We start from the raw sequence: 23,465 nt of genomic DNA on the forward strand, positions 1-23,465 counted from the left end.
AGATAAATATATACCTAATATAGGAACATGTACATATATGTATACATATTTCAACTATAATTAATATATATATATATTAGGGGCATAATAGAATATAAATATCTATACTTTTACGCACATACATATTTGACCAGTCTCATCTGGCACTACAATAGTTCTATGTAACAAATTCCATCCACCTGGAATCCCAGCATTCAGAGAAGGATAAATTCGAGGCCAGCAGGGGCTACAGTAGCAAGACCCTAACAAAGCAAAACAAAAAGCAGGGCATGATGGTACAAGCTTTTAATCTCAGTACTTGAGAAGTAGAGGCAGAGGCAGGGGGCAAAGGCAGGCAGATCTCTGTGAGTCAGAGTTCCAGGCAAGGGCCGCATAAACAGACTGTCTCAAACAAGAACCAAACCTCCCTCAGTGGCATTGGCTAGGCATGCCTTCTAACCATGGGTAAACTCACATACGTTCTTTCTGAGGCCAAGGTGACCTAGTCTTCTCTTGGCTCTTGCCAAAAGGTACAAGGAGACAAACCCAATGCAAACCTATCAAGCCTTTGTTTGTGCTTTTGTCTTGTTTGCTCTAATTTCGCTGACCAAAACACAGCACATGGCTGAATCCAAAGTGAAGGGACTGGAAAGCAAATCAGTGGCTAAGATCAACATTGATAGTTCCGGGAAGGCAAGAAGGTGTGTGTGTGTGTGTGTGTGTGTGTGTGTGTGTGTGTGTGTATGATATGTGTGTGTGTTCAAGTGTGTGCCTGTGTGTGGGTATGTGCATATGTAAGTGCAATGTCCATGGTATCCAGAAGAGGGCATCAGATCCCCTGGAGCTAGAGTTATAGGCAGTTGTGAACCACCTGACATGGGTACTGGTACTTGAACCCAGGTCCTCTTAAAGAGCAACAAATGCTCTTAACCACTGCACTGTCTCTGCAGTTCCCAAAGGAGGGATTATTTTAAAGGATAATACCCTAGAGCCAGGCATGGTGGCACACGCCTGTAATCCCAGCACTTGGGAGGCGGAGGCAGGTGGATCACTGTGAGTTCGAGGCCAGCCTGGTCTACAAAGCAAGTCCAGGATAGCCAAGGCTACACAGAGAGACCCTGTCTCAAAAAACCATTGCAGTGCTTCAATTTACAGGCCACTTGGTCTGTCCCATGTGTGTTGCTCCTATTCTGCTCTCATGCCTCTTCCATCAATTTCTGCCTAGAATAAGTCACAGAGATGTATGCAGAATATTTTGCTGAACATTTGGAGCAGCAAAGAACTTCGCATCTGTATTCAGACCTCTGCATCACTCAGCACCTCTCATTTGTATTCTATTTGCATTCAGCCCACACACAGTCTTCCTAGTCAATGGTTTCTGAAGAATTTCAGGGACTCTGATTGTCTCATCTCATAGCCTTTATGCAGCCTGGTTCAGTGTTTGTACTAACTCGTTGAATGTATGTATTTTGAGAATGTGTATTCTTCCCCACCTTGGTGAATTCTCAGTCCAGGTGGGAAAATTAATAATGCCTGTTGCTATTAGGGGGCCAGGCTATTCTTTTCTGTAGGGATTGTTTTGTGCATTATAGGGTGTTTATTAGCATTCCTGGCCTCTCTACTTGCCAGATGTCGGTAACAACCAATACTCATCTCTTGAGTTATGAACAACCAGAGTAGAGCCATGTCAGCCTTCCTCCAAGAGGAGAGTCGCTTCAATAGAAAGATGCTGCTGTAGATACATTGGCCTTGATAAGAATGCTGGTAACCAATGGTAATGAGTTAAGGAATATGCAGGGGTGGGGATGAAGATGGCATTTAATTGGTAAAGTACTTGCCTAGCATATGTAAAGCCTTTTGTTCCATTCACAATACACCAGGCATAGTGGTCCATAACTGTAAAATCTGACACTCAGGAGGCAGAGTCAGAAGGAGTTTGAGGTGAATCTGGTGTACCTGAAGCCCTGTCTTAGAACAAACAGAACAACAAAAAAAAGGGGTGCAAAAATAGGAAGTCACTCCTACAGGTGACTCTCTGAAAACAGAAGGGGCAGGGCGCCTAAGTTAAACCTAAAAATGGTTCTAGGTGTGGGCTGAGTTTCCTGAAGGAAACATCAGAGCAGAGAGCCACCGTGTGAGCTAAGTGCAAAGGGAACCAGGCATGGGGATGGGGGCAGGTAGCACAGGGAGTATCCATACTTTGGGGTCCTGTAAATCACATGACCCCCACTTTTACTGTGCAGAATGAGCATATCTGACTCTGCTCCTTTAAGGGAGGTATATTTTGTACAGCCAGGGACAAAAAAAAAAAAAAAAAAAGCCAAGGATGGAGCCCAGTCTCACCCTAGTCAGGGTATGCCTGTGTCTCGATGTCCCTTGCCTCTCAGAAATTTCACTCTGAATTTTTCATTTGAAGTGGTAGCCAGTTCCCAGGAGAGCTGAGACCATGGGAGAGGAGGAGAGCAAGGGAGATCCCCTAGTCAAGGGCCATCTACAGCAGAGCATCCATGATGGCTAAAGGCAATGGCTAGCAGCAAAAATGGATGAATGAATGACCAGTGGGTGAAGGAACAAAGCAATGGATCAATGAATGAATGAATGAATGAATGAATGAACGAACTACAAATTCAGACCAAAGAATCAAAAAGGCAAGAGTGTAGAGTCTTTTAGACAGAGGACATTCATCTCTGCAGAATCTATAATGACCTTGCTGCAGGACAACACTGGCCCTGTGCCCCAATACATGCAATGTTTTTATGCAAGGAATATATGAGACCTTATGGAAGCAATACAGTAAGAGCTAGGACAGTGGAGTAAGACCTCCTGGCTTGTGTTTTTGACTCAAAGCTCTGCAACAGGTACTAAACCACACCAGGCCTTGATTATCTCATCTCTAAAATGGGGTTCCTTACTCTTAGAGTCATTGGGAAAGGTTAACTGAAATAACTCATGTGTACTAGTCAGAGTTCTCTAGTGAGACAGAGCTCATGTAAGTCATACATATATATATATATATATATATATATATATATATATATATATATTATGTATATATGTGTATATACACATACATATATGATTTATTGGGATGACTTACAGGCTGCAGTCCAGCTAATGCAACAATGGCCAGCTGTGTTGTTCATTAGTTGCTCAGCCCATAGTAGAATCCAGTAGTTGCTCACTCTACAGGGCTAAATTTCCAAGCTGGTCTTTTAGTATATATTTGAGTCCCAAAGAAATATGTTCTAATGCCAGTGAAGGAATGAATATGCCAGCCAGGTGAGCCGTCACCTGGGCAGGCAAAGGGCCCATATTAAAGCTGTGTCTTCCTGCCTCACTGGTCCAGACTAGAAATAGACTCACCCACTTCAATCCAAGCAAAAATCATCTCTCACAGGTGTGTCCTCCATTTCTAGATTGTAGTTCATACCAGATGTAGTCAAGCTGACAACCTAGAACCACCATCGCCCCTGGGAATTAGTTCCTGGAACAGTGTTCAGCAAAAGCTAATCACTATTCCGGTCATTAAACTAGAAGAATATAGACGCTGAGCTTTACCCCCGCCCCCAAAGTCGCAGCCATAGCTACTCTTCTGGAATATTCTCAGTCTCTTAGGAGAGCTAAAAGTTCCCTTCGTGAAAGTGTATAGAATAGCTCTAGCAACCAAGAAATGATCCAGAAACTTGGTCTTTCCATCCATTGTGTCTCTTTTTGTCTGTATAGGTCACTGAGGGAGAGATAGCAATTCCTGGGTTTTGGCCACCAGCCATTTCTTAGCAGTATATTTCCTTTGAGGAGCACTGGCCTTTTGCCCTTTGCCCTTTGCCCTTTGCCCTTTGTCCTTTGTCTTTTGGCCATCCTAGGAAAAGAGACATGATTCTGAAATAGCTAGGGGAATATGAAGCTGTTTCCCTCCACTCATCTGTCCTGAGCTGTATGAACACAATCTGCCTCTGACTAAGAAGTATACACATCAGGATGGTTGTTGGGGTGCCAGGACAATGGGCAGACACCAAACATGTTGCAGAGTGGTGGCCATGAAGCAACAGGGGCAGCCCTGGGTTGTTTTCCTTTGACCAGTGTCTTTCTGGCAACAAAGTTGGATACACAGGATACTCTGAAACGGAAAAGCCTTGGCCTGGTTTCTCAATGTCGTGAACAACGGAAGCTATGGGCCGCCCAGCAGGAAGCTGGCGGCTCCCTTCCCAATGGATGGCAAGGCAATAAAACATCTTGTGCTCTGTTTGTGTGTCTTCCAGGCTGGAGCAGGAAATACGAGTGCTTGAAAGTGAAGAGTCCCAGATCTCTGCCAAAGAGCAGATCATCCTTGAGAAACTGAAGGAGACAGAGAAATCCTTCAAGGACTTGCAGAAGGTGAAAGAAGAAAAAAAAAAAGCGCGGGTCTTCTCTAAACCAAATCAGGGGGCAGTGCCCTAGAGAAAGAGCCAGGCCAGGGATTCTCAACTTTCCTAAGCTGTGTCCCTTTAATACAGCTCTTCAGGTTGTGGTGACCACCCCCCCCCCACTCATAAAATTATTTTAATGCTACTTCATAACTGTAATTTTGCTACTGTTATGAATTGTAAAGTAAATTTGCAGGGTATCTGATACGCCCCCCACAAAGGGGTTGGGACCCACAGGCTGAGAACCACTGGGCTAAACAGTAACCAGAGAACTCTGAAAAGAAGGCAGAAATGCCAGGAACAGGTGCCATCCCTGTAGCAGAGTGGCCTGTCTTCACTGGGAGGCAGGGAGACAAGTCTGTTAAATTAATCGCATTTATTTGCTGCTGCCCACACCCCATACTTCCCCAATGTCTGAAAAGTCTTGAAATTAGGCACCAAGAGCTGTGAACCCAGTTCCTATTAAGGACATTAGATGATCTCTTGTGGCTTTGATTATAATTCGCCTGTTGAGTCTTCCGTTTATGAAAGGGCTAGAGGCAGCGCTGTAGCAAATGGGCAGGAATCCCAATGCAGTTGGTGTACATGCATGGAATCCCCCTGTGTAGACTCTATGTGGTGACACACAGAGAGGCCTTGGGGCTCTGAATTTCTCAGGACCCCACTTTCTGTCTCATGTCTCAGTGATTTAAGAAACAAAAAAAAAACAAAAAAAAAAAAAAAAAAAAAAACTGTATAAAGTTAAATTCAAGCTGGGATTCTTCTAAATATTTCATCTCCAACACAGCTCAGTATAGATGCTGCATGATTGAAATTATCTCTCAATAAATTGATTGACATTCCATGTAAGTTGAGAATGTCAAATCCTTAAACTGATCCCAGAAAAAAAAAAGCTTGGGTCTTGCCTGCTGCTGGCCACGTTCTGGGTCTGTGTTTGGGGCTTGGGGATGGGACACAGGCCACACACACACAGTGACGCTCTGCTTTGCTTTTTTTCTCCACAGGGTTTCTCCACTGCAGATGGAGGTAAGTGTACTCTGCCCTGACTGTACATGGATGCTTTCCCTCCTGGTCCTCTGAGTGGTCCTCATTCATACAGACTCACCAGGAGGCAGATGTGAAGTGACACACTTCCTAGGCGCATCCCGGGCAAGGGGCAGCAGCCTAGCTGGCAGGGCCCTAAGAGGTCCACACTGTCATCTTTACCGCCTCCGCTCCTTGACTTGATACTTTTATTAGCGCATTGACCAGCTTTCCTTCCAGTGGCCTCCCCAAGCACTTGCTGTCTGGACTTTCCTTGAGTAGGGTTGGCAAAAGAATGTGCTGGAGTGGGAACTAAGTCCCTTGCAGGAGGCAGCTCATCATCCTGAGTCACTTAGTCACATCAGAGGTGATTTGGTGTTTAAGAAGCCTTTTGCGGCCTCTGGGGCTTTCTTTGATCCTCTTCCCTCCATCCTCAGAGCATCTTTCTAGCTTTCCAAGGACACTGAGCTAGCATAACTTCCCTCCCTACCATGACATCAAACCCTGAGCCCTGGAGAGTGGGAGTAAGACTCTAGTCCCCCTAATTCCAAACAAATGAGAAGGAACGGGTCCTTCCTTCTCCTGTCCCCTCCTCTGCTGTCCTGGGATGTGAGGATAAACTCAGGACTACACCTCCGTGCTTCGCGGTGTCCTCTGACCTCAGCTATGAATGCAAAGTTGCTGTTTTCATCTTGGCCCTCACTAGATGGGCTTTGAAATGCAAGGACACATGGGAGTGTCAGCTGCTATCTGCTTCTCTGCGATTCTCATGCAGTCATCCTCTAGCTCAGGAAGATGGTCAGGGGCCGAGGGAGTTGGCATCAGAAGATTTCCCTTTGTCGCTCAGGGAAAAAAAAAAAGTGGGAGATTTTTTTTAAAAAATATGGTGACATGTGACACATTTTTTCTGAATCAGCCACAGACCAGGTTTGTGTATGTAGGACAGTTTCTGACTGGTACAAAAGATAGGCAAAACAAAAGAACAGAGAAGGTATCCTGTTAAAGACCTGGATTTGAGCTCCCTTGTAGGTGATCTTTGAGAATACACAAAGGAAATCTGCTGTTCTCAGGACCTGCAGGAGGAGCACACCAGCAGGAACTCTGGGAGAAAAGGACCAAGCACATTTCTAGGAGAGAACCCCTGCCACTCTAGGGTGTGACTTGACGGGGCACTTCTTGGCTTTGAAGGTGGGACACAGATGGAGGGGGTGGCCTTGGGGACCTGGGAGCACTGCAAAGAGAGCAGCAGGGTTGACAGGCGTGTGGAGGCGGGATCAGTGCCAGGCTGGCCTTGGGCTAGGACACAGACCCACTGGCACTGGTATGTGCAGAAGGAATGTTGTCCCTTCGTGCGTGCCCTTTCCCCAGCCTCCTGCCCCTTCCTTTAACAAGGACCTTCCTTAAAATTCTCTCCAATAGTTAGCAAAGGGATCTGTGTGTCCTGCCCCTGAGCAGGCTGTGTCCAGCATGGACGCCTCTATAGTCTACAACTTAGTCCAAATGGAGCCATATAATACATTGGTACCACTGTCTCCCTCATTTGCATCCTGGAAGCCTCTACTATTTTCCTCCTGCAGCCTTCTACTGTATTCTCTGGACCCTCCAAGCACAGAGGTAGGACTATATGAACTGTGTAGATGCTGCAGAAAGTTAATCACAGACTTCTCTCTACCTATGAATGCCAAGGAGGAGGAGAAGGATGGTGTGTGTGTGTGTGTGTGTGTGTGTGTGTGTGTGTGTGTGTGTGTGTGTGTTTTCATATATTAGAGGAAGTGGTAATGTTGCTGGGTCTTTAGTAGTTTAATGGCATTGCAGCCCTGGTCATTGAAAACAGTTTATTCCACTCTTGATTACAATTTCTCCTCTCTTTAAATAGCTTTGTTACCTACCAGGCCCTTCAGCCTGCATATGTGCTGTGTTTACATTGTTTTGTTTGAATATAAATTGCTTATAGTATGTGCTTTAGTTTCATCTCTGTTGTGATAAAACATCCAGACCAAAACACTCACTTTATGGTAGAAGAGTTTATGTTAGTTCGCAATCCCAGGTCACAGTCTGTTGCAGAAGGGAAGGCAGAGCGGCAGAGATTTAAAACAGCTGGTCCCATCACACCCACGGTCCAGAACAGAGAGAAACGGATGCATGCAGGGCATGTCTATCCAAACTCAGCTGCCTTTCTTTATATGCATAGCCCAGGATCTCCTACCTAGGAGACAGTGCCACCCACAGTCGGCAGGCCTTCCCACATCGGTGTGGGACAATCTCCCAAGGGGGCTGGAGAGATTGATTGTTCACTGTTTAAGAGTGCCTGTTGCTCTTGCAAAGGACATGTGCCCTCCAGTTCCAGGAGATCCAATATGCTCGTCTGAATTCTGAGGGCATAAGACATATATGTGGTACCGATAATACATGCAGACAATGCAACTCATATGCATAAAATAAAACATCTAAAAAAGTTAAAGCAATTCCTCCACGGATATGCTTGTAGGCCAACCAGATCCAGAAAACCTCTCATTGAGACCATCTTCCCAGCTGGTTCTAGATTACGTCAGGCTGACCGTTAAAGGGACCAGCACAATCTGTATCTTCTGCTATCACTGTTCTCATGTGAAGCCTTGGCCAGAACAAGCAAAGGAACGTGTGCGCCCTGGGCCCATCCCAGTCTTGCAGTTGGATACTGGATACTGATCTTCGATTCCTGTCCTCTCCCAGTATGTGGTGTCTTGGGGCCACAGCAACACCTACATACCATGGTAGGGAAATCTCAATTGGTGGCCCATTGGGTCATGTTTCAAGGAGAGCTCTCAACCAGGCTGCACCTCTAAGCCATAGCCCTTTATGCTCTTCATAACCACTGGAGTGTTTTAGCTATGTGGGAACAGAGGTACGCTCTGGTTTATGCTCCATGGGTGATGTTGTCTATCCTCTCTGACAGCGGAGGAAATGCTCAGAGACACTCCGTCTTTGACTGGCAGAGGACACTTTAATGACTGAGGTCAGCTAAATGCCATTTGTTATGTTGTGTGTTGGGCTTCTGCAGACTTCCTAAGTGTGTGACAAATAAGATTTAAGTACTTTTTTTTTTTTTTTTCTTTTAAAGACAGCCTCTTTATGTAATCCTGACTGTCCTGGAACTCACTTTGTGGCAATCCTCCTGCCTCTGCCTTCTGAGGACGGGTATTACAGGCCCTGCACTGCCACGCCATTATCTGCCTGGGCTTTTCTTGTTGCTCTTCTTGCTTTAAGACAGGGTATTACTCTTTCGCCTGGGCTGGCCTGGAACTGGGTGTGTAACCCTGGCTGGCTTGAACTTACAGCGTGGCTCCTGCTTAACCTCCCCAAAACTTGGAATACAGGCATGAGAGTCCTTATTTATATCTTGTCCTGTTTTTTTGTCCCACATGGTTGATATGGAAAAACCCATTGTCTTAGAGAAATTCCACCTTTGCCCCAAGAACGTGAGGGTCCAATATCAGCACATCCTGCACTGTTCAGATTATATGTGAGTCAGTACATGGCCTGATTGCCATAGAGTGGAACAGATCCTAGTCTACTGTCTGTTCATAGGTCTTTCCGGTGTGAAAGCTGAAAGAAAGGGGGTGGGGTGAGGTAAGAGAAAGGTCTGCCAGGACTAAGGCAGCATAGTAGGGATACAGAGGGTAGGGAGCTAGAGAGATGAATTGACAGCTAAGAGCCCAGGCTCTGCAGTCATGAGGACTAAAATTGAGATCCCAGACCCAACATAACCACCAGGCATCTATGTAATCCCGGCTCCAAAGGGTGATGGAAACAGAAGGATTGCTGGGGTTTTCTAGGTTCCAGCCTAGCCAAGAAACTACAACCCTGCCAGGTTCCTGGACAGACCTTGCCTCAAAGGAATCCACTCAAAGGCCAGTGATGGAGGACACCTGACAACCTCTTCTTGTCTCTGTGGATACATCTATGCATACGCACATGTGGATACACTCAAGACACACAGACACGGTTTTAAAAGTTAGGATAGATATGAGATGTGGAATAATAGACGAAGGGCTGATGGATGCCAAAAGTGGGCGGAGTTAAAGCTACCATCCAGGATCCTGAGTGAACTGTAGGCAGTAAGCCACAGACAGAATACAGGAGAAGCTGCCGATGGGCGGCAGTACAGATCCTGTAGGGGAGTACTGAGCCTGGGGTGAGGGTGAGACTGACCTTCAGTGCAAAGACACAGAGAGTAGTGACATGCAACTGCTGATGAGTGATGGTCCGAGATCCTGGGACTCAGCCATGATGCTGAAGCCATGAAGCATCACACAGAGCCCAGTCCTAGCATTTCCCGTCATTGCTTTCCTGTTTCTCTCTGGGAGATACCCAGCTCCTTTTGTCTTGCTCCAGGCATTTCCCTTTCTCTTTCTGATACCTTGGCATGCCTGCCACTGTCCATCCCCTTCATGTGTCACCTGTTAGAGGGCTTGTCGAAGTGTGTTCGCCTAAGAACAGCTGTTGGTCTCCCTCTTTGGTCCAGCAATACATCTCTACTGAGCTTAAGTGGTGATGTTATTTCGAACCTTGGCTGGGGGAGCAAAATCATGGGATAAAGTTTGGAATTTGCTTTGGTGTGTATAAAAAGTGGTGTTCTGAATGAATATACCTTAGAAGACTGTTTCAGGTTCAGAAAGTATACTTGACTTCCTCCCTCCCCCCGCCCCCCGCTTTCCCTGTGTTTATATTTTATTGCTACAATCAGGGTCTACATATACTAGATAATACAAGCCAATGTTAGAATTATTTTTATAAAATAATTGTTTCTCAATTTCTCTCTTAGACCAGGTATCACACAAATAATTGGGACTCTATTATATTATTTAAACAGACTTCACAGCACAAGAACTAAGCAACTAATACTCTATTTTTTTAATGGTATTTCCTTTCTTTATTTTTTTGAGAAGTTTGTACAATGTGATTTGATCATATTCACCCCTTCCCCAATTCCACCCAGCTCCTCCAACTAGGAAAAATTGTCTCTTCTTTTTTTTTCATATTTTGTTGTATACATGAATGAAATTCTTAAGGTAAGAGAAAATTATTTTTAAAACGAACACTTACATCTTCTTCCAACTGATGGGAGCAGAGGGTGGCAGCAGTGCTGACAGGACAGAAGCATTCATATGTAAGAAGTGAAGGCAAGCACTTTCCCCCTCTGGCCCCTTTGTGTCTGCGCAGCTCTGAGAAGGTGCCATGTATACCTGAGAAGGGTCTTTTTTCTCCCTACGTTATCTTTCCTGTAAACCCACTCACATATCTTTTCAGAGCACTGTCTCTTAGTTGATCGTAGATCCAACAATGTTACACTCATTAAGCCTAAAAGTGTATTCTTTTAGCTTAGGTAACATTAGCGTTTTACATCTGAGCATCTTTGGTGCTCAAGAAAGATACACATGCTTAACATCATCCAGCTATTACTCTACTCTTCGCCCTTATGCTAATTTGGCTTCCTCCCGGCTTACATCCCAGAGATACTTGCACTTTGTAGGGTTTCCTGTTCCTGTTCTCTCTTCTGGTCTCTCCTGAACCTCTGCCTGTGCTCAGTCCCCTGGCTGAATCCCCTTCTTCCTCTTCTAACTCCTCGTCTCTTAGCCGGCCCTATTCTCTCCCCTGATCAGCAATTGGCTGTAAGCTGCTTTATTGGCATAGCATGGGACAACAGGGGAGGAGTATTTACACAACATTGAGACAGGAGATTCTCAGAGCAAAGATTGCCACCAGATATGGGGGGTACAGAAATCAGCATTTGAATTACACAATAATCTTATGCCTACAAGCCACAAATGTCTTTATACTGATTTAATTAGAGTAATAAACTCTGATCTCTATGTACCAATAAACACAGTGGATTACTAAGCTAATACATATTAAACACATTTCTCATTTTTTATATGTAAAGAAATTATACTTTGGAAATAATACCAATTTTATACCTTCAGAATGGATTGGTTTTCAACTCATTCCAAAATTCCTTTCCACCATGACCTTGCATTCTGCTTTGCTTCAGGTTCTAGGTCTTTCCATGGATGGTCTTTGCATCTATACTACAAATGAGCTGGTTTAACTTATGTAACAATATATGTTGAGTACACACTTAAAGCTGGGCTGGGCCCCAAGGAAGTCATGATGAACAGAGAGTAGTCTTCGTTTTCCTTGACTTTCAACAGGGAAGGAAGAGCATCTGAGAGCCACAGGAAATGTGTTTAGACAGAGTTCAGAAGTACAGTGCTGTAGTGCAAGTATAGATGTTCTTAACCCAGAACACATGGAGTATAGAGGAGGAGACGCACTTAGGATACAGTAGGGTGTGAAGGATGCGTAGGATACGTTGGATGCCAAGGACGTAAAGGATACATAAGGTGCGAAGGATGCCGTGTGCAGAACCAATTACACAGGGCTGAGCCTGGGGGAGATGCTAGGATTTTTTGTGTTGCAAAAAAAGTGATGATGATGGCTGGGAAGGGCATAAAGAATTAGAAAACAAATGACAACACTAACAACTTGGGAAAGAAAATGAGCAGGAAGACAGAGCAGACCCTTGCAGGCTCTACCATTTAGTTGTTTGGAAATCATCAGGCCATGACTTTTAAAGAAATGATCTAAATCAAAAGTGCAAACAGTCATACCGCAGTGTAACCATGCACATGATGTAGCTTTTAGAATCTTCAAAGATCATTTATGCATTTAAATATATTTGGCCACAAGAAAACTATCGGGTAATATGCTAGCCATAGACCCACTTTGAAACCTAGTTCTTCCTTTTTAGTATTCAAGGGCTGGAAAACGAGTCAGACTCTCTTATTGTATAATAGCAGAGTAACTTATTTATTTATTTATTTATTTATTTATTTATTTATTTTAAAACTCCACTTTCATAAAAAGAAAACAAAACAAAAAACTTCACTTTGCCAAGAAGAGGTGTTTTGGGTTAAAATACAGTGTTCCAACATGATTTCAACTTTTCGGAAAACAGTTTTTGGCACTAGGGACGTAGTGGATCTCTAAAGGTCAGGGACTCCTTTTGGTAGTTTCAGATGGAGGAGAGCAGCCAGAGGGGAGTAGTAGCCACCATTACTTTTCTCTGCTGGAGGGTGTCAGGTTATTAGACTTGTCTAGCTTATCCAAGGCCCTGGATTCAGCACCAGCTGTGTAGGGAGAACAAAGTGTAACTCAGTATGGTAAGAAGAGAAGGGAAACACACTGTTCCATGCACATTTCAGTGTGATGTCCCATGTTTGGTCAATCATACCTAGGTCATAATGCCTCTACATGCCCTGCCTTTGTTCCTTTCCACCAATCTGTACTTACTGCCCTAAGCTCTGCGTCTTTCTCATGACTCTTCCCAGATACAGACAGTCCTAGGGCCTGAGCTCCCTGGCCAGGATCCCTTCAGCCTCAACTACTCTGCTGATTTCCAGCCACCGGGCAAATGTCTGGTTTGTTGACTGATACTCTTGTCCAGTAGCCGCTTTTGTGGGCCATTATGTAGGGCAGGAAAGCTGCTGTCTGGGCAGTGAACCCACTGGGCCTCCCAACACTGTGTCTGTTGTCGTCCCTGCTCTCTCTGCTACCAGATGCTGTAAGTTACGTTTCCTCTCAGCCAGCCTCCTGACCTGCCAATCTGTTCACCCACACTGGATCCATCACCAGGGCAGAAAGGGGCCCCAGAGCACCTGGTAAGTCCAGGGACCTTTTCGCTTTGGCATCAAGACTGTTCAGGGGGCTTGTGCGTGGTTTGTGCAGTGGGCATCCCGATGACCTCCCTCAGGGAGGCTCATCCTTAGCCTGGTTTCGGACGTGGCACAGACAGTGGCCACAAAGGGCAGGTCCTGGCCCCATAGGTAACTGAGGATTAGTAGGAGGAAGTCGTGAAGAAATTGTGGGGCATTGTCCCTCAAGCTTTGGTGGGGAAGGGACATGTGTTCCTAGTGTTTGTGGTCATTGTATCTTTTGCTACTTTTAAGGTGAATCTGTGTGGTGTCTCTGGGGTTTTTATTGTCTCATGGATGTTACACACCTGAAAGAGCTGGGTTGAGGAATGGAATCGAGGCTGGTGAGAGGGTTTCTCAAAGATTATGAATCTATTGCAAGAATCTTTTTGGGCGTCAAGCTTTTCCCATAATTTGAGTAAGTCTTCACTTTCCTGGAGTTCTCAGTTATTGTGGGGATACTCAGGGTGAAAGCAAAAAGTTAAAGAGTGTGTGCTCCTTGCTAAATGTTTCAGACAGTGGTATGTTGTGCAGACTCTATAATATTTGTGAATGTGAAATATGAAGAGTCACACGCAGAAATGTGGCTCCAGAGGTCAGAACACAAGGACAAAGTCTGTTCACTGACCCATTTGCTCTACTCAGCAAGATGGCTCAGGGGTGAATGAAAGAATGCAATTAGCAGAGGTGAATGCAAATATGAACATTGGGTTTGATTTATACACTGTAGTAAATTCATGTTTAAAATAATTTTCATAAGCAGGGCATGGTGGCACGCCCCTGTAATCCCAGCACTTGGGGAAGCCGAGGCAGGTGGATCGCTGTGAGTTCAAAGGCAGCCTGGTTTACAAAGTGAGTCCAGGACAGCCGAGACTACACAGAGAAACCCTGTTTTGAAAAACCAAAAACAACAACAAAGTCTCATAATGACACAGTTAATAAAACAAAATAATCTTGGGCTGTTAAGCCAGACCTTACATAGGTCAACCTGAATATTTTTGAAGCAAAATAATGCCTCCTTATTTTAATATAGGAAAAAATAAAAAGCCAGTCATACTCACTACGTTTTGTTGTTTAATAGATACTGCTCAGTGTCTTCCTCACATAAGGCTTTTACAAGAGTTCTAGAGCCTGCTGGGGTTGTGACATCTGGCCACACCTGGGACAGGTTTCACATCCCTGGAGATCTAGAGGAGGGTTGAACTGGAACCTGAAACTTGAAGCGACGCTATGGAAGCCTCACTAGCAGCCATGCTGGGGATTCTTTTGGGCTCCCCAGAGTGTATGTCTAAGGTCAACTGGGGTTAGCACATTTAAACATCACATGTCTTCCTACCTGTTCCTACAAGCTTGGTGCTGATGGAGCCTGGCAATTTTGTGGCAAGAAGCTTCTCAGTTCTTTTCCTCCAAGATCACGAAGTATGATTCCCAACCCAGGGCCAGTCAGCCTGTAAATGTATGAGTTCATGTCAAGAGGTAGAAATGGAGACTGAGTGTGGTGGCGTGTACTCTTAATCCCAGCACTGTGGCAGCAGAGGCAGAAGGATCCCTGCAGGTTTGAGGCCAGCCTGGTCTACAGGGTGAGTTCCAGGGCAACCACGACTATGTAGAGAGACCCTGTGTCATAGGAAAAGTGACAAAGAGACATGGCGGGAGGGAGAGAGGGATTGGGGCAGCACCAATAGCCAAAAATGTAAAGTGTAAAGTTCAATGGTAATGCACCTGTGTAATTGAAGCCACAGTAAGAATATACTTGCTTTTCCAGCTTGGCACCCTTCCAGTGTGAGGAGGGCCACAAATGCATGATGACCCAGATAGAAAGTGTATTTTCAGAAGTATATCATGATCAGGGCATTTTTAGAAAATAAATTTACCTGCACATTTATTACCTAAGAACATATTTGCCTGTAAGTGCAGCTACTGAATGCCATGAGGTCAGCTGGTGTGCCGGGCTGCTTCTGGGACGGGGTGTTCACACTCACTGTCAGGGTTACAGTGACGGCACAGAGTGTGCAGCACGCTTACCAGCAGCATTTGCCGCTGGAATTCTCCCAGGTACAAGCCATCTTGCTTTAGGGCCGTCCTCTTGGAAATCCATACAACCTCAGGCCATTTGAAATGTCTCTATTGAGTATTATTACTCACAGTCTGATGGTTTAGGGTTTGGAAGGTTTGGGATTCTGTCTAAATGGAATGTGTTTAGGATCACTGAATTTTAGGGTCATGAGACCTTGTTCCAGCCCCCATCTAAACAGAATCCCTGGAGCCCTCAAGCCAGTCATGGCCCTTGGTGATCAGAGTGTGAACCTACATCCAAGCGGCCCATTCCATCTCCAGCTGGTTCTATTAGAACACTTCCCTTGAGAGGAATGTCATTTTTCTCCCTCATCTTGCATGTATTTTGTCCTTACTCTGCACCTGGAACGCCTTTATCACACCGTATAGTCTCTTGATTGTTTTGATAAAACTTCCACCAGCCACTGCTCTCTCCCCCAAACGCACCTCACTCTGTCTCCGGTCTTCTAAAAGTGCAATACTCGGAGACTCTTGGGTAGACCAAGATTCTCTCTTCAAGCATGACACCACAGGCTGTGGTGTCAGTCACCACTGCCGTCCAGCTTCCTGTCCAAAATGAAGCCTTGGCGTTGTTCTTATGGTGGTGAGCAATTCTGTGACAGGCAACATGTCTGAATGCTTTCACCTAAACATATAGTCTGTTCCCCTCTGTTGCACCCATGCATTTCACATAGAAGAGCCCCCAGAGTGCTTTTGTCTGGGTGGATGCCCACGGATGTGCAGATGTGCAGAGAGGCCAGAAATTGAAGTCCTGTGTCTTCTTCAATTGTTTTCTGCTTTATTGTTTTGACACGGATTTCTCCCACACCTGGTAGTAATTGATTTGGCTGGACTGGCTGACCAATAAACCCCAGAGATCCTTCTGCCTCCACCACCCCAGCACCAGGATCAGAGGTGTGCACTACCCACACCCCACTTTTGTGTTAATGCTGAGGATCCAAACTTAGATCTTCCTGCTTGCGAAGCTACCACGCTACCCACTGAGCCATCTCCCCAGCCCCCTCCCCCTTTCCCCCACCCTAGTGCTTTCATTTCTCACTCTCAAAAGAGAAAAATAAGAAGGAGTCATAATCTTTATGCCCTTTGTCAATCTGACATGACATTAACATTTCCTCTTGGTAAGTCATCTCTCCTGAGTGTTGGGGGTTTTTTCAGAGCCATGGCAGGAAGGAGAGAAGGGAGTGAGGTCATGATTTAACAACTAGGGCTTGAGTGTTCTTTCCCGTTTCCAACTCAGAAGCACTTGTGTTTGCGTATTGTGCTTCTGCGTCAGGTCTGAATCAAGGGTTGAACCATTCGAAAACTCTTTTCGCTGTTGATGGGCTCTTTCTGGGTGGTGATCACAGCGCCTTACAGCCTCACTTTTCTCTTCAGCCTCGATTTCCACCTCAACTAGGAAAAGCAGTCACTAGCTCTCACTGGTTTACTGATAACAATGTTGCAGGCTGCAACCAGAGTCTGGGCACTGAGGTTGCACACACCATTAAAGGTCTCTTGGTCCTTGGAGACCTTACGTCAGCACCTGTCAAACTCTTAGGGCCGTCTCAACACCCAGAGCACACATGTCCAGCTTGTCCACAGAACGCAGCAGCTCTGTGATCTACATATGGTTTATTGCCAACATTAACTAGCCTTTCCAGAGACCTCGAACTAAAACAAAAATGTGATCCCACTGTGGGGTTTCAGTGTGATGGTTCTCCATACTAGCACTTGGTGGCCTCTGCTCTTTGAAAACTGTCTCTGCAGTTATCCCCAGCATCACTCCTATGGGTTCTAGCCTCCAGCATCTTCTATGAAGCCACTGGGGGAGGGGATTAAGACTCTGTGTTCAACGCCCAGAGCAGCCATAGTTTAGAATGCTGCGTGCATCTCCAGACTTGACCTGCTGGGGCTCTGCATCTCCTCTATAAGGTGTTCCTTGGAACTGCTCAGCTGGCTTGCTTTTCTTAGCCAAAAAGGAGTGAAGCCAGAGATAAGAAACTAACTTTGCCTCTGTTACCATCAGCAGCACACGTGTTAACATTTGTTTATTTATTTATTCATTAATTCAGTCATTCATTAGTTTATTTATAGATGTTTGGGTTATTTTAATTGATACAGAATGATTGTGCATATTTATGGGGTTCAAGATGATAATTCAGTATAGGTATTAAATATGTATTAATCAAATCAGAATATTAGTATTTTCATCTTTGTATAAGCATTGGCCTTTTTTTTTTTTTTTTCCCATGTTGGGAACCTTTGAATTCCTCCCTTTTGTTTCCCTGTAAAATATGATAAATTGTTGTAAACTGTCATTTAATTTATATGTATGTTAGTTAGTGATTTAACTATATACATCAACCTATTAAAAAAGTTATAAACATCCTACTGCGCTGTAGAATATTAAGGTCTCTTGGGGAAACAACTGAGTCACAGACATTTTTCATTCCTGGTTTTTGAAGTAAAGAGATTGACCTTTGAGATGAGAGGGAAGAGCCACTCTGAATTAATTCCCTCGTTTTCATTGTTGATAGCACAATGGCCGATCTAGAACAGGTCTGAACACAGTCTTACCCACAGTCATATGCCTAGAGGGATAAGATCACATGTAGGCATATTTGCTCAGTAAGCCAAGCATATGTACAACGTAGCTGTGAGATTACAATGCCGGCTACCGGGGGTCCTTCAGACAGGATGGCCCTAGCTCAACATCCTCCCTTGTGACTATAATGATCCGCCTATTACCTCTCTCCTGTGTACTCCACATGTCACTGGCTCAAGAGCAATCCAGGGTGCACCAACACTGTGTAAATGAGGAATGATAAGGTCCAAAGATGAGCACGACCCAAGTACATGTTCAGATCTACTGTCTTTCTGCCTATTCCGTCAAAGTGACAAATGGCAGTGAGGCACGTGAGGCTTCTATTTGCACATGAACCTTGGCTGTCCCCCTCCCTGCTTTTGTGACCTCTGGGGCGCAAAGAAAGTGAGCTGAGAGTTCAAGCCTGAATCAAGGGATTGCACCATAATGGAATTTTCCATCTTTTGGGTCACAGTCTTGTTTATGTGTTGAACTGATTTCTGAAGCAGGATCCTGTTAACTGCCCTCCTCTTACCCGTGTCAGGTGCTCTTGTTGTCTCTGTTCCAGGCAGCTTACACCCTCACAGTTGCTGTCTGTTTGCCAGAGGTAAACGGAAGCCCAGGAATGGGTCTGAACAGAACCAAGTATTATCTGCTACTCAGACCCATCTCTCTGAGCTCCCCAAAGCTCAAGGCCATCACAGAGGTTTCTGCCATTTGGGGGAGGGGGGAAGGGGGAAGAAGAACTAAGGCTCCAAGTCAAAACATGGAAATAGCCACTGGTCTGTATTCCACCAGAGACTTGAGTCATGGTGGCCCCTGTTCTTTATCAGTAAAACAGGCACACTACCCAGCTGTCTTGCTGAATTAGTGGAAGGCATAAAACAGTTTTATGTGTTCCACTCCTGCTGATGTCAGTGTACAAGGTTTGAAAATCAGCAACTGAATATATCATGTGCTAAAAGTGTACATCCAGACTCTAATCAGACTCTCAGTGAAACTTCCATTAAACTGTCTTAGTCACACCCACCACCCACCATGGTTCCTGGGAACCGTGGAAAGCCTTTCTTCAGACCCTTCTCTTGTCCATATGGCTCTTGGGCAGTCCTTGAGGACTGCGTGGCCAAGAAGGCCCTTTCCTCATGTCCCCATTTGAGCCTCACCTCTGCACAGACCGCCAAAGCCTTTCATGGGAGGAGGCTTACAGAATGTCAGGCCGACGGCAAGTCCTTCTTGTGGCTAGAGGTGAACGCATGCTTGAAGGGAAAGGCACTGGGTGTAAGTTTCTTGGCACGTGATGTTTTGAAAGTGTAGATGTTGAAAACATAATGCTGTCAGGCTTGGTGGCACAAGCCTGTAACCCCAAAGCTGGGGAGGTTGAGGCATAAAGATTGAGGGTTCAAGGCTAGCCTGGGCAAGAGAGTGAGATGATGTCTCAAAATAAAAGTAAGAAGAGGTCAAGGGGCCAAGTATGGTGGTACCCATCTGTCATCCCAGCACTCGGGAGGTCCAGGCAGGAGGTTCAGGAATTCAAGGCCATTCTGGACTACATAGTGAGTTTGAGGCCAGCCTAGACTATGTGAGACTGTGTCTCAAAAAATAAAAAAGAGGAGTACTCATGTAACCAAATGGTAGAACATTTGTCTAGAATACAGTAGGCCATAGTTCAATCCCAAGCACTGTAGAACAGTTGGCTCCTTCAGCAAACAAACCAACCACAAAAACAAAACGAAAGAAAACAAAACAAAAAAAAACCCTCACCCAAAGTTGCCCAGTGTGATAGCACACACTTATAATCCCACCACTCAAGAAACTGAGGGGAAAGATGGGCAATTTTGAGGCAAAGTGGACTACAAAGCAAGACCGTGTCTCAAACAAACCCTATGTTTGTTTGGGCTGAGCTGTACCCCCGTGACAGAGCACATGCTTAGTATGCATGAGGCCTTGGGTTAGACCCAAAAAGGGGGGAGGGAGACTGAAAACGGAAGTGATCATGTCTGCTGTTGCATCTATACTTCATTCAGTTTGGTGTGCAAAATAGGAATCTCACTCACTTAAAACACCAAGGTAAATGTTCTACCTCCAGTGTAGCTTTCTGGAAGTCTCACTTAACGTTTCCGTGTTAGTGCTGGGAGGATTAAGCATTGCCTTTGACTAACTCACAGATTCGCAGTGGGTCCTCCTAGGTACCTTGTACCAAAGAAGAGAAATGCAGAGAGAAATAGGGACCACATCCCCAGTGAACCACAAACAAAGAAACAAACAAATCTGTGCTTCTTTGTGAAGCCTTACTTTTGATCTGAAAGAAAAAAGTATGTATGGATATTGTACTTTATGATATAACATATCTGTTATAATACTAAAATATTCTGAGCTCAATTCTGGAAATATTGCACTGATTATGTACAATATGTACTTATAAATATGCATATATACCCCTGAAGAAATTGTTTTCATATGTGGTTCTGTCCCAGTGTCATGTCACACTTAATAACATTTAAAATCACACACACACACACACACACACACACACACACAGAAAAAAATTCAGAGGCCAGTGAGGTGGTCCATGCCTGTAAGCCCAGTGTTCTGGAGGACGAGGCTGAAAAGCAAATTTGAGGCCAGCTTGAGCATTATATGGATTATTTTTTATTTAATTAATTTATTCAGATTACATCTCAATTGTTATCCCATCCCTTGTATCCTCCCATTCCTCCCTCCCTCCCACTTCCCCCTTACTCCTCTCCCCTCCGCTATGACTGTGACTAAGGGGGACCCCCCCCGTATATGCTCATAGGGTATCAAGTCTCTTCTTGGTAGCCTGCTATCCTTCCTCTGAGTGCCACCAGGCCTCCCCATCCAGGGGACGTGATCAAATATGGGGCACCACAGTTGGTGTGGGAGTCATTTCCTGCTCTCCACTCAACTGTGGAGAATGTCCTGTCCCTTGGCTAGATCTGAGTAGGGGTTCAATGTTTACTGCACATATTGTCATTGGTTGGTGCAGTAGTTTGAGCAGAACCCCTGGGCCCAGATCCACCCATCATAATGTTCTTCTTGTAGGTTTCTAGAATCCTCTGGATCCTTCTATTTCCCCATTCTCCCATACTTCTCTTACCTAGAATCCTCACATCTATCCCACTTTCCTGGTATATGAGGCCTTTCATGGGACATGCCCATCAGCGCACAGTTTGGGCCCCAAGACAATAACTGGATTCAGCACGTGGTTTGGGCCCCGAGACCCTAATTGAACTCAGCATGCGGTTTGGGCCTCGAGATCCTATATAGATTTGTTAAAAGGAGTTTGAGATTTGATTTCCTACCTGTTGCTTCTTTCACACCTCTTTTCAAATGGTACTTCTCAAATTTCACCATCGGTTTTCCTTTACCTTCCCTTCCACTGAACTCTCTCCTCCTTTTACTGTGGGCCTACGTCATCTTTCCAGAAAAATAGCTACTCAGCATCCTTTTATTCCCTCCAGTTCCAGGAGCAGGCAAAGGTGAAAGGAGGCTGCGTGCACAGATGTGGGGAAGAAACAGTAATGAAGCAGTCATGAGGGTGTTCAGGGCAGAGGGGGATCTCTAAACATCCACATGTTAATCACACAAGCATAGAAATGTTTTGTTTCCTGGTCTACTGAGTCAGTCCAGGACAGCCAAGGCCACACAGAGGAACAGAGAAACCCGTGTTGAAATATATTCCATGCTTTGTACTGACAGCAGGTTGTTCATGCATCCCTGGAAGTTTGGGAGATACTTCAACATTCTACCTACCACGTCAATCATCATGTTAATAGTGATAAGATAATATTTTAATTCAAACCTGAATATTTAATTCAATTGTGACGTTTATTTAAAAAAAAAAAAAACAAGCTTTGGGGCCCATTGTAAATACCCATTTTGTTTTTCTGATCATATGCTATATAAAAAAATTTCAGGAAATCACTGCGATGAATATCTTTTTTTATATCACAATCTCTGTATGTGAACCCATGTACTTCTGTGACAAATAATGTTGGTCTCCCATGATGTCACTTGAAAACTCATTCTCTTTATGCCAAGCAATGAAAATGTTCAAAATGGATGTTATGAAAACTGGGCATTGGAATTTTCTGGATCATTTTAGCCCAGTGTCGACCTTGAACAGATTGTATCTTATCATGCAAGTGACTGGAAGCATGTTATCTGATGATTGCTTAAGCTGTTACAGACATTAATCATGGTGTGAACCTTTCTTTGCTGTCCTGTTATACAAAATACTTGTGACCGGTAAAGATCATTTAGCCACAGTTGTTTGACAAATATTTGTATCAGGTACCTTTTATGCAAAAAGTTCTGGGGTAGGGGCTAGCAATGGAAGACCACACAAAAATGGTAGGTAAGAATCAAAATCTAAAATGTCTATGAATCTGATAAGTCACCTCTACAAATACTTGTGGTGGTACACGCCACAATCTCAGCATTTGGCAAGACTTGGAGTTCAAAGCCGCCTGTGCTATACAAACCCACTGCTGGGTAGAAATTGTTCAGTGTCCTCAGAGATATTTAGAAAGCATTCAGTAAATCTTAAGAAGAGAGGGGTGACTTAGAGATTGGAGGTCGGTTCTAAGAAAGCATCTAGGGGAAGGGGCACTTGATCTTGACATTGGTGGCTGTGTGGCATTTGGATGTGTAGAAAGTGCAAAGGGTGTTGCAGGGGAGAATCTAAAAATCAGGAACTATTTAGATGTAGGATGCAGTTCTTTGGTTGTGTGTGAGGGGAAGGAAGAGAGAGGAATTAACAGCTGAAAGGCAACTGGAAACTTCTTTGCAGGCTGTAGATATTCTGAAAAGGACAGGGGTTCGGTTATTGGTGAGCAGGTGTGTGGCCTCAGACTCTAGATGAAAAGCAGGCTGGGTAAAAAAGGACCACAGGCCCCGGAGGAGGCCGGGGTAGTGTCCTGAGCATAATGTGAGGTTTGGTGTGACCAGTGTGTCTGGAAAGCAAGAGAGACTGTGAGACGAAGAGGCAAAGAATGATGGAAACAGATTCTGAGAGGAACTGTGTGCAGTGCCAGGGACTTGGTGCTGAACCCACACACTCAAGAAAAGTGAGTTTCTGAGAAGGGTACTTCAGACAGGTGGAGCTCCAGCTACAGGCTCAGTAGACTTCCCCAATAAACGGCCTGCTGGTAAAGGTGTTAGACCCCGTGAATCATACACAGTGTGTTAGCAAACTCCCTCCCTCCCTCTCCACTTCCTCCCTCCTTCTCTCCCTCTCTCCCTCTTATCTTTCCTTTTCCATCTGTCTTCCTCCTTCCTTCTTTCCTCTTTTCTTTTTGAGACACTGTCAGGTAGCCCGTGCCGGCCTCACACTCCCTCTGCAGTGGCGTGTGACATCAAATTTCTTATTCTTCTGTCTCTACCTCTCAAATGACTTCTTTCGTCTTCTTTTTTTTTTTTTCACAATTTATTTATTTTTATTTTATATGCAGTAATGGTTTTACTTGCATATATGTCTGTATCAGGGTAACAGATCTCCTGGATCTGGAGTTATGGACAGTTGTTAGCTGCCATGTGGGTGCTAGGAATTGAACCCGGGTCCTCTGGAAGAACAGCCAGTGCCCTTAACCACTGAGCCATCTCTCCAGCCCAACTTCCTTCTTTTTATATGACCTTTAAATATATACATACATACATACACACATA

The 23,465-nt window shown here is 44.8% G+C and overlaps 1 protein-coding gene across 5 annotated transcripts in view; it reads left to right on the forward strand.

Annotated features, from left to right (window-relative positions):
* Palm2akap2 (PALM2 and AKAP2 fusion) overlaps positions 1–23,465 on the forward strand; it is a 321,160-nt gene that overhangs the window by 117,393 nt on the left and 180,302 nt on the right. For all 5 annotated transcript variants that reach the window (XM_051162363.1, XM_051162384.1, XM_051162377.1 and 2 more), the window contains exons 4-5: positions 4,239–4,353; positions 5,387–5,408. In XM_051162363.1, coding sequence (XP_051018320.1) covers positions 4,239–4,353; positions 5,387–5,408 — 137 coding nt within the window. The remainder of the gene's footprint in view (positions 1–4,238; positions 4,354–5,386; positions 5,409–23,465) is intronic.

Source organism: Acomys russatus, chromosome 2, assembly GCF_903995435.1.
Source record: "Acomys russatus chromosome 2, mAcoRus1.1, whole genome shotgun sequence".
NCBI lineage: Eukaryota > Metazoa > Chordata > Mammalia > Rodentia > Muridae > Acomys > Acomys russatus.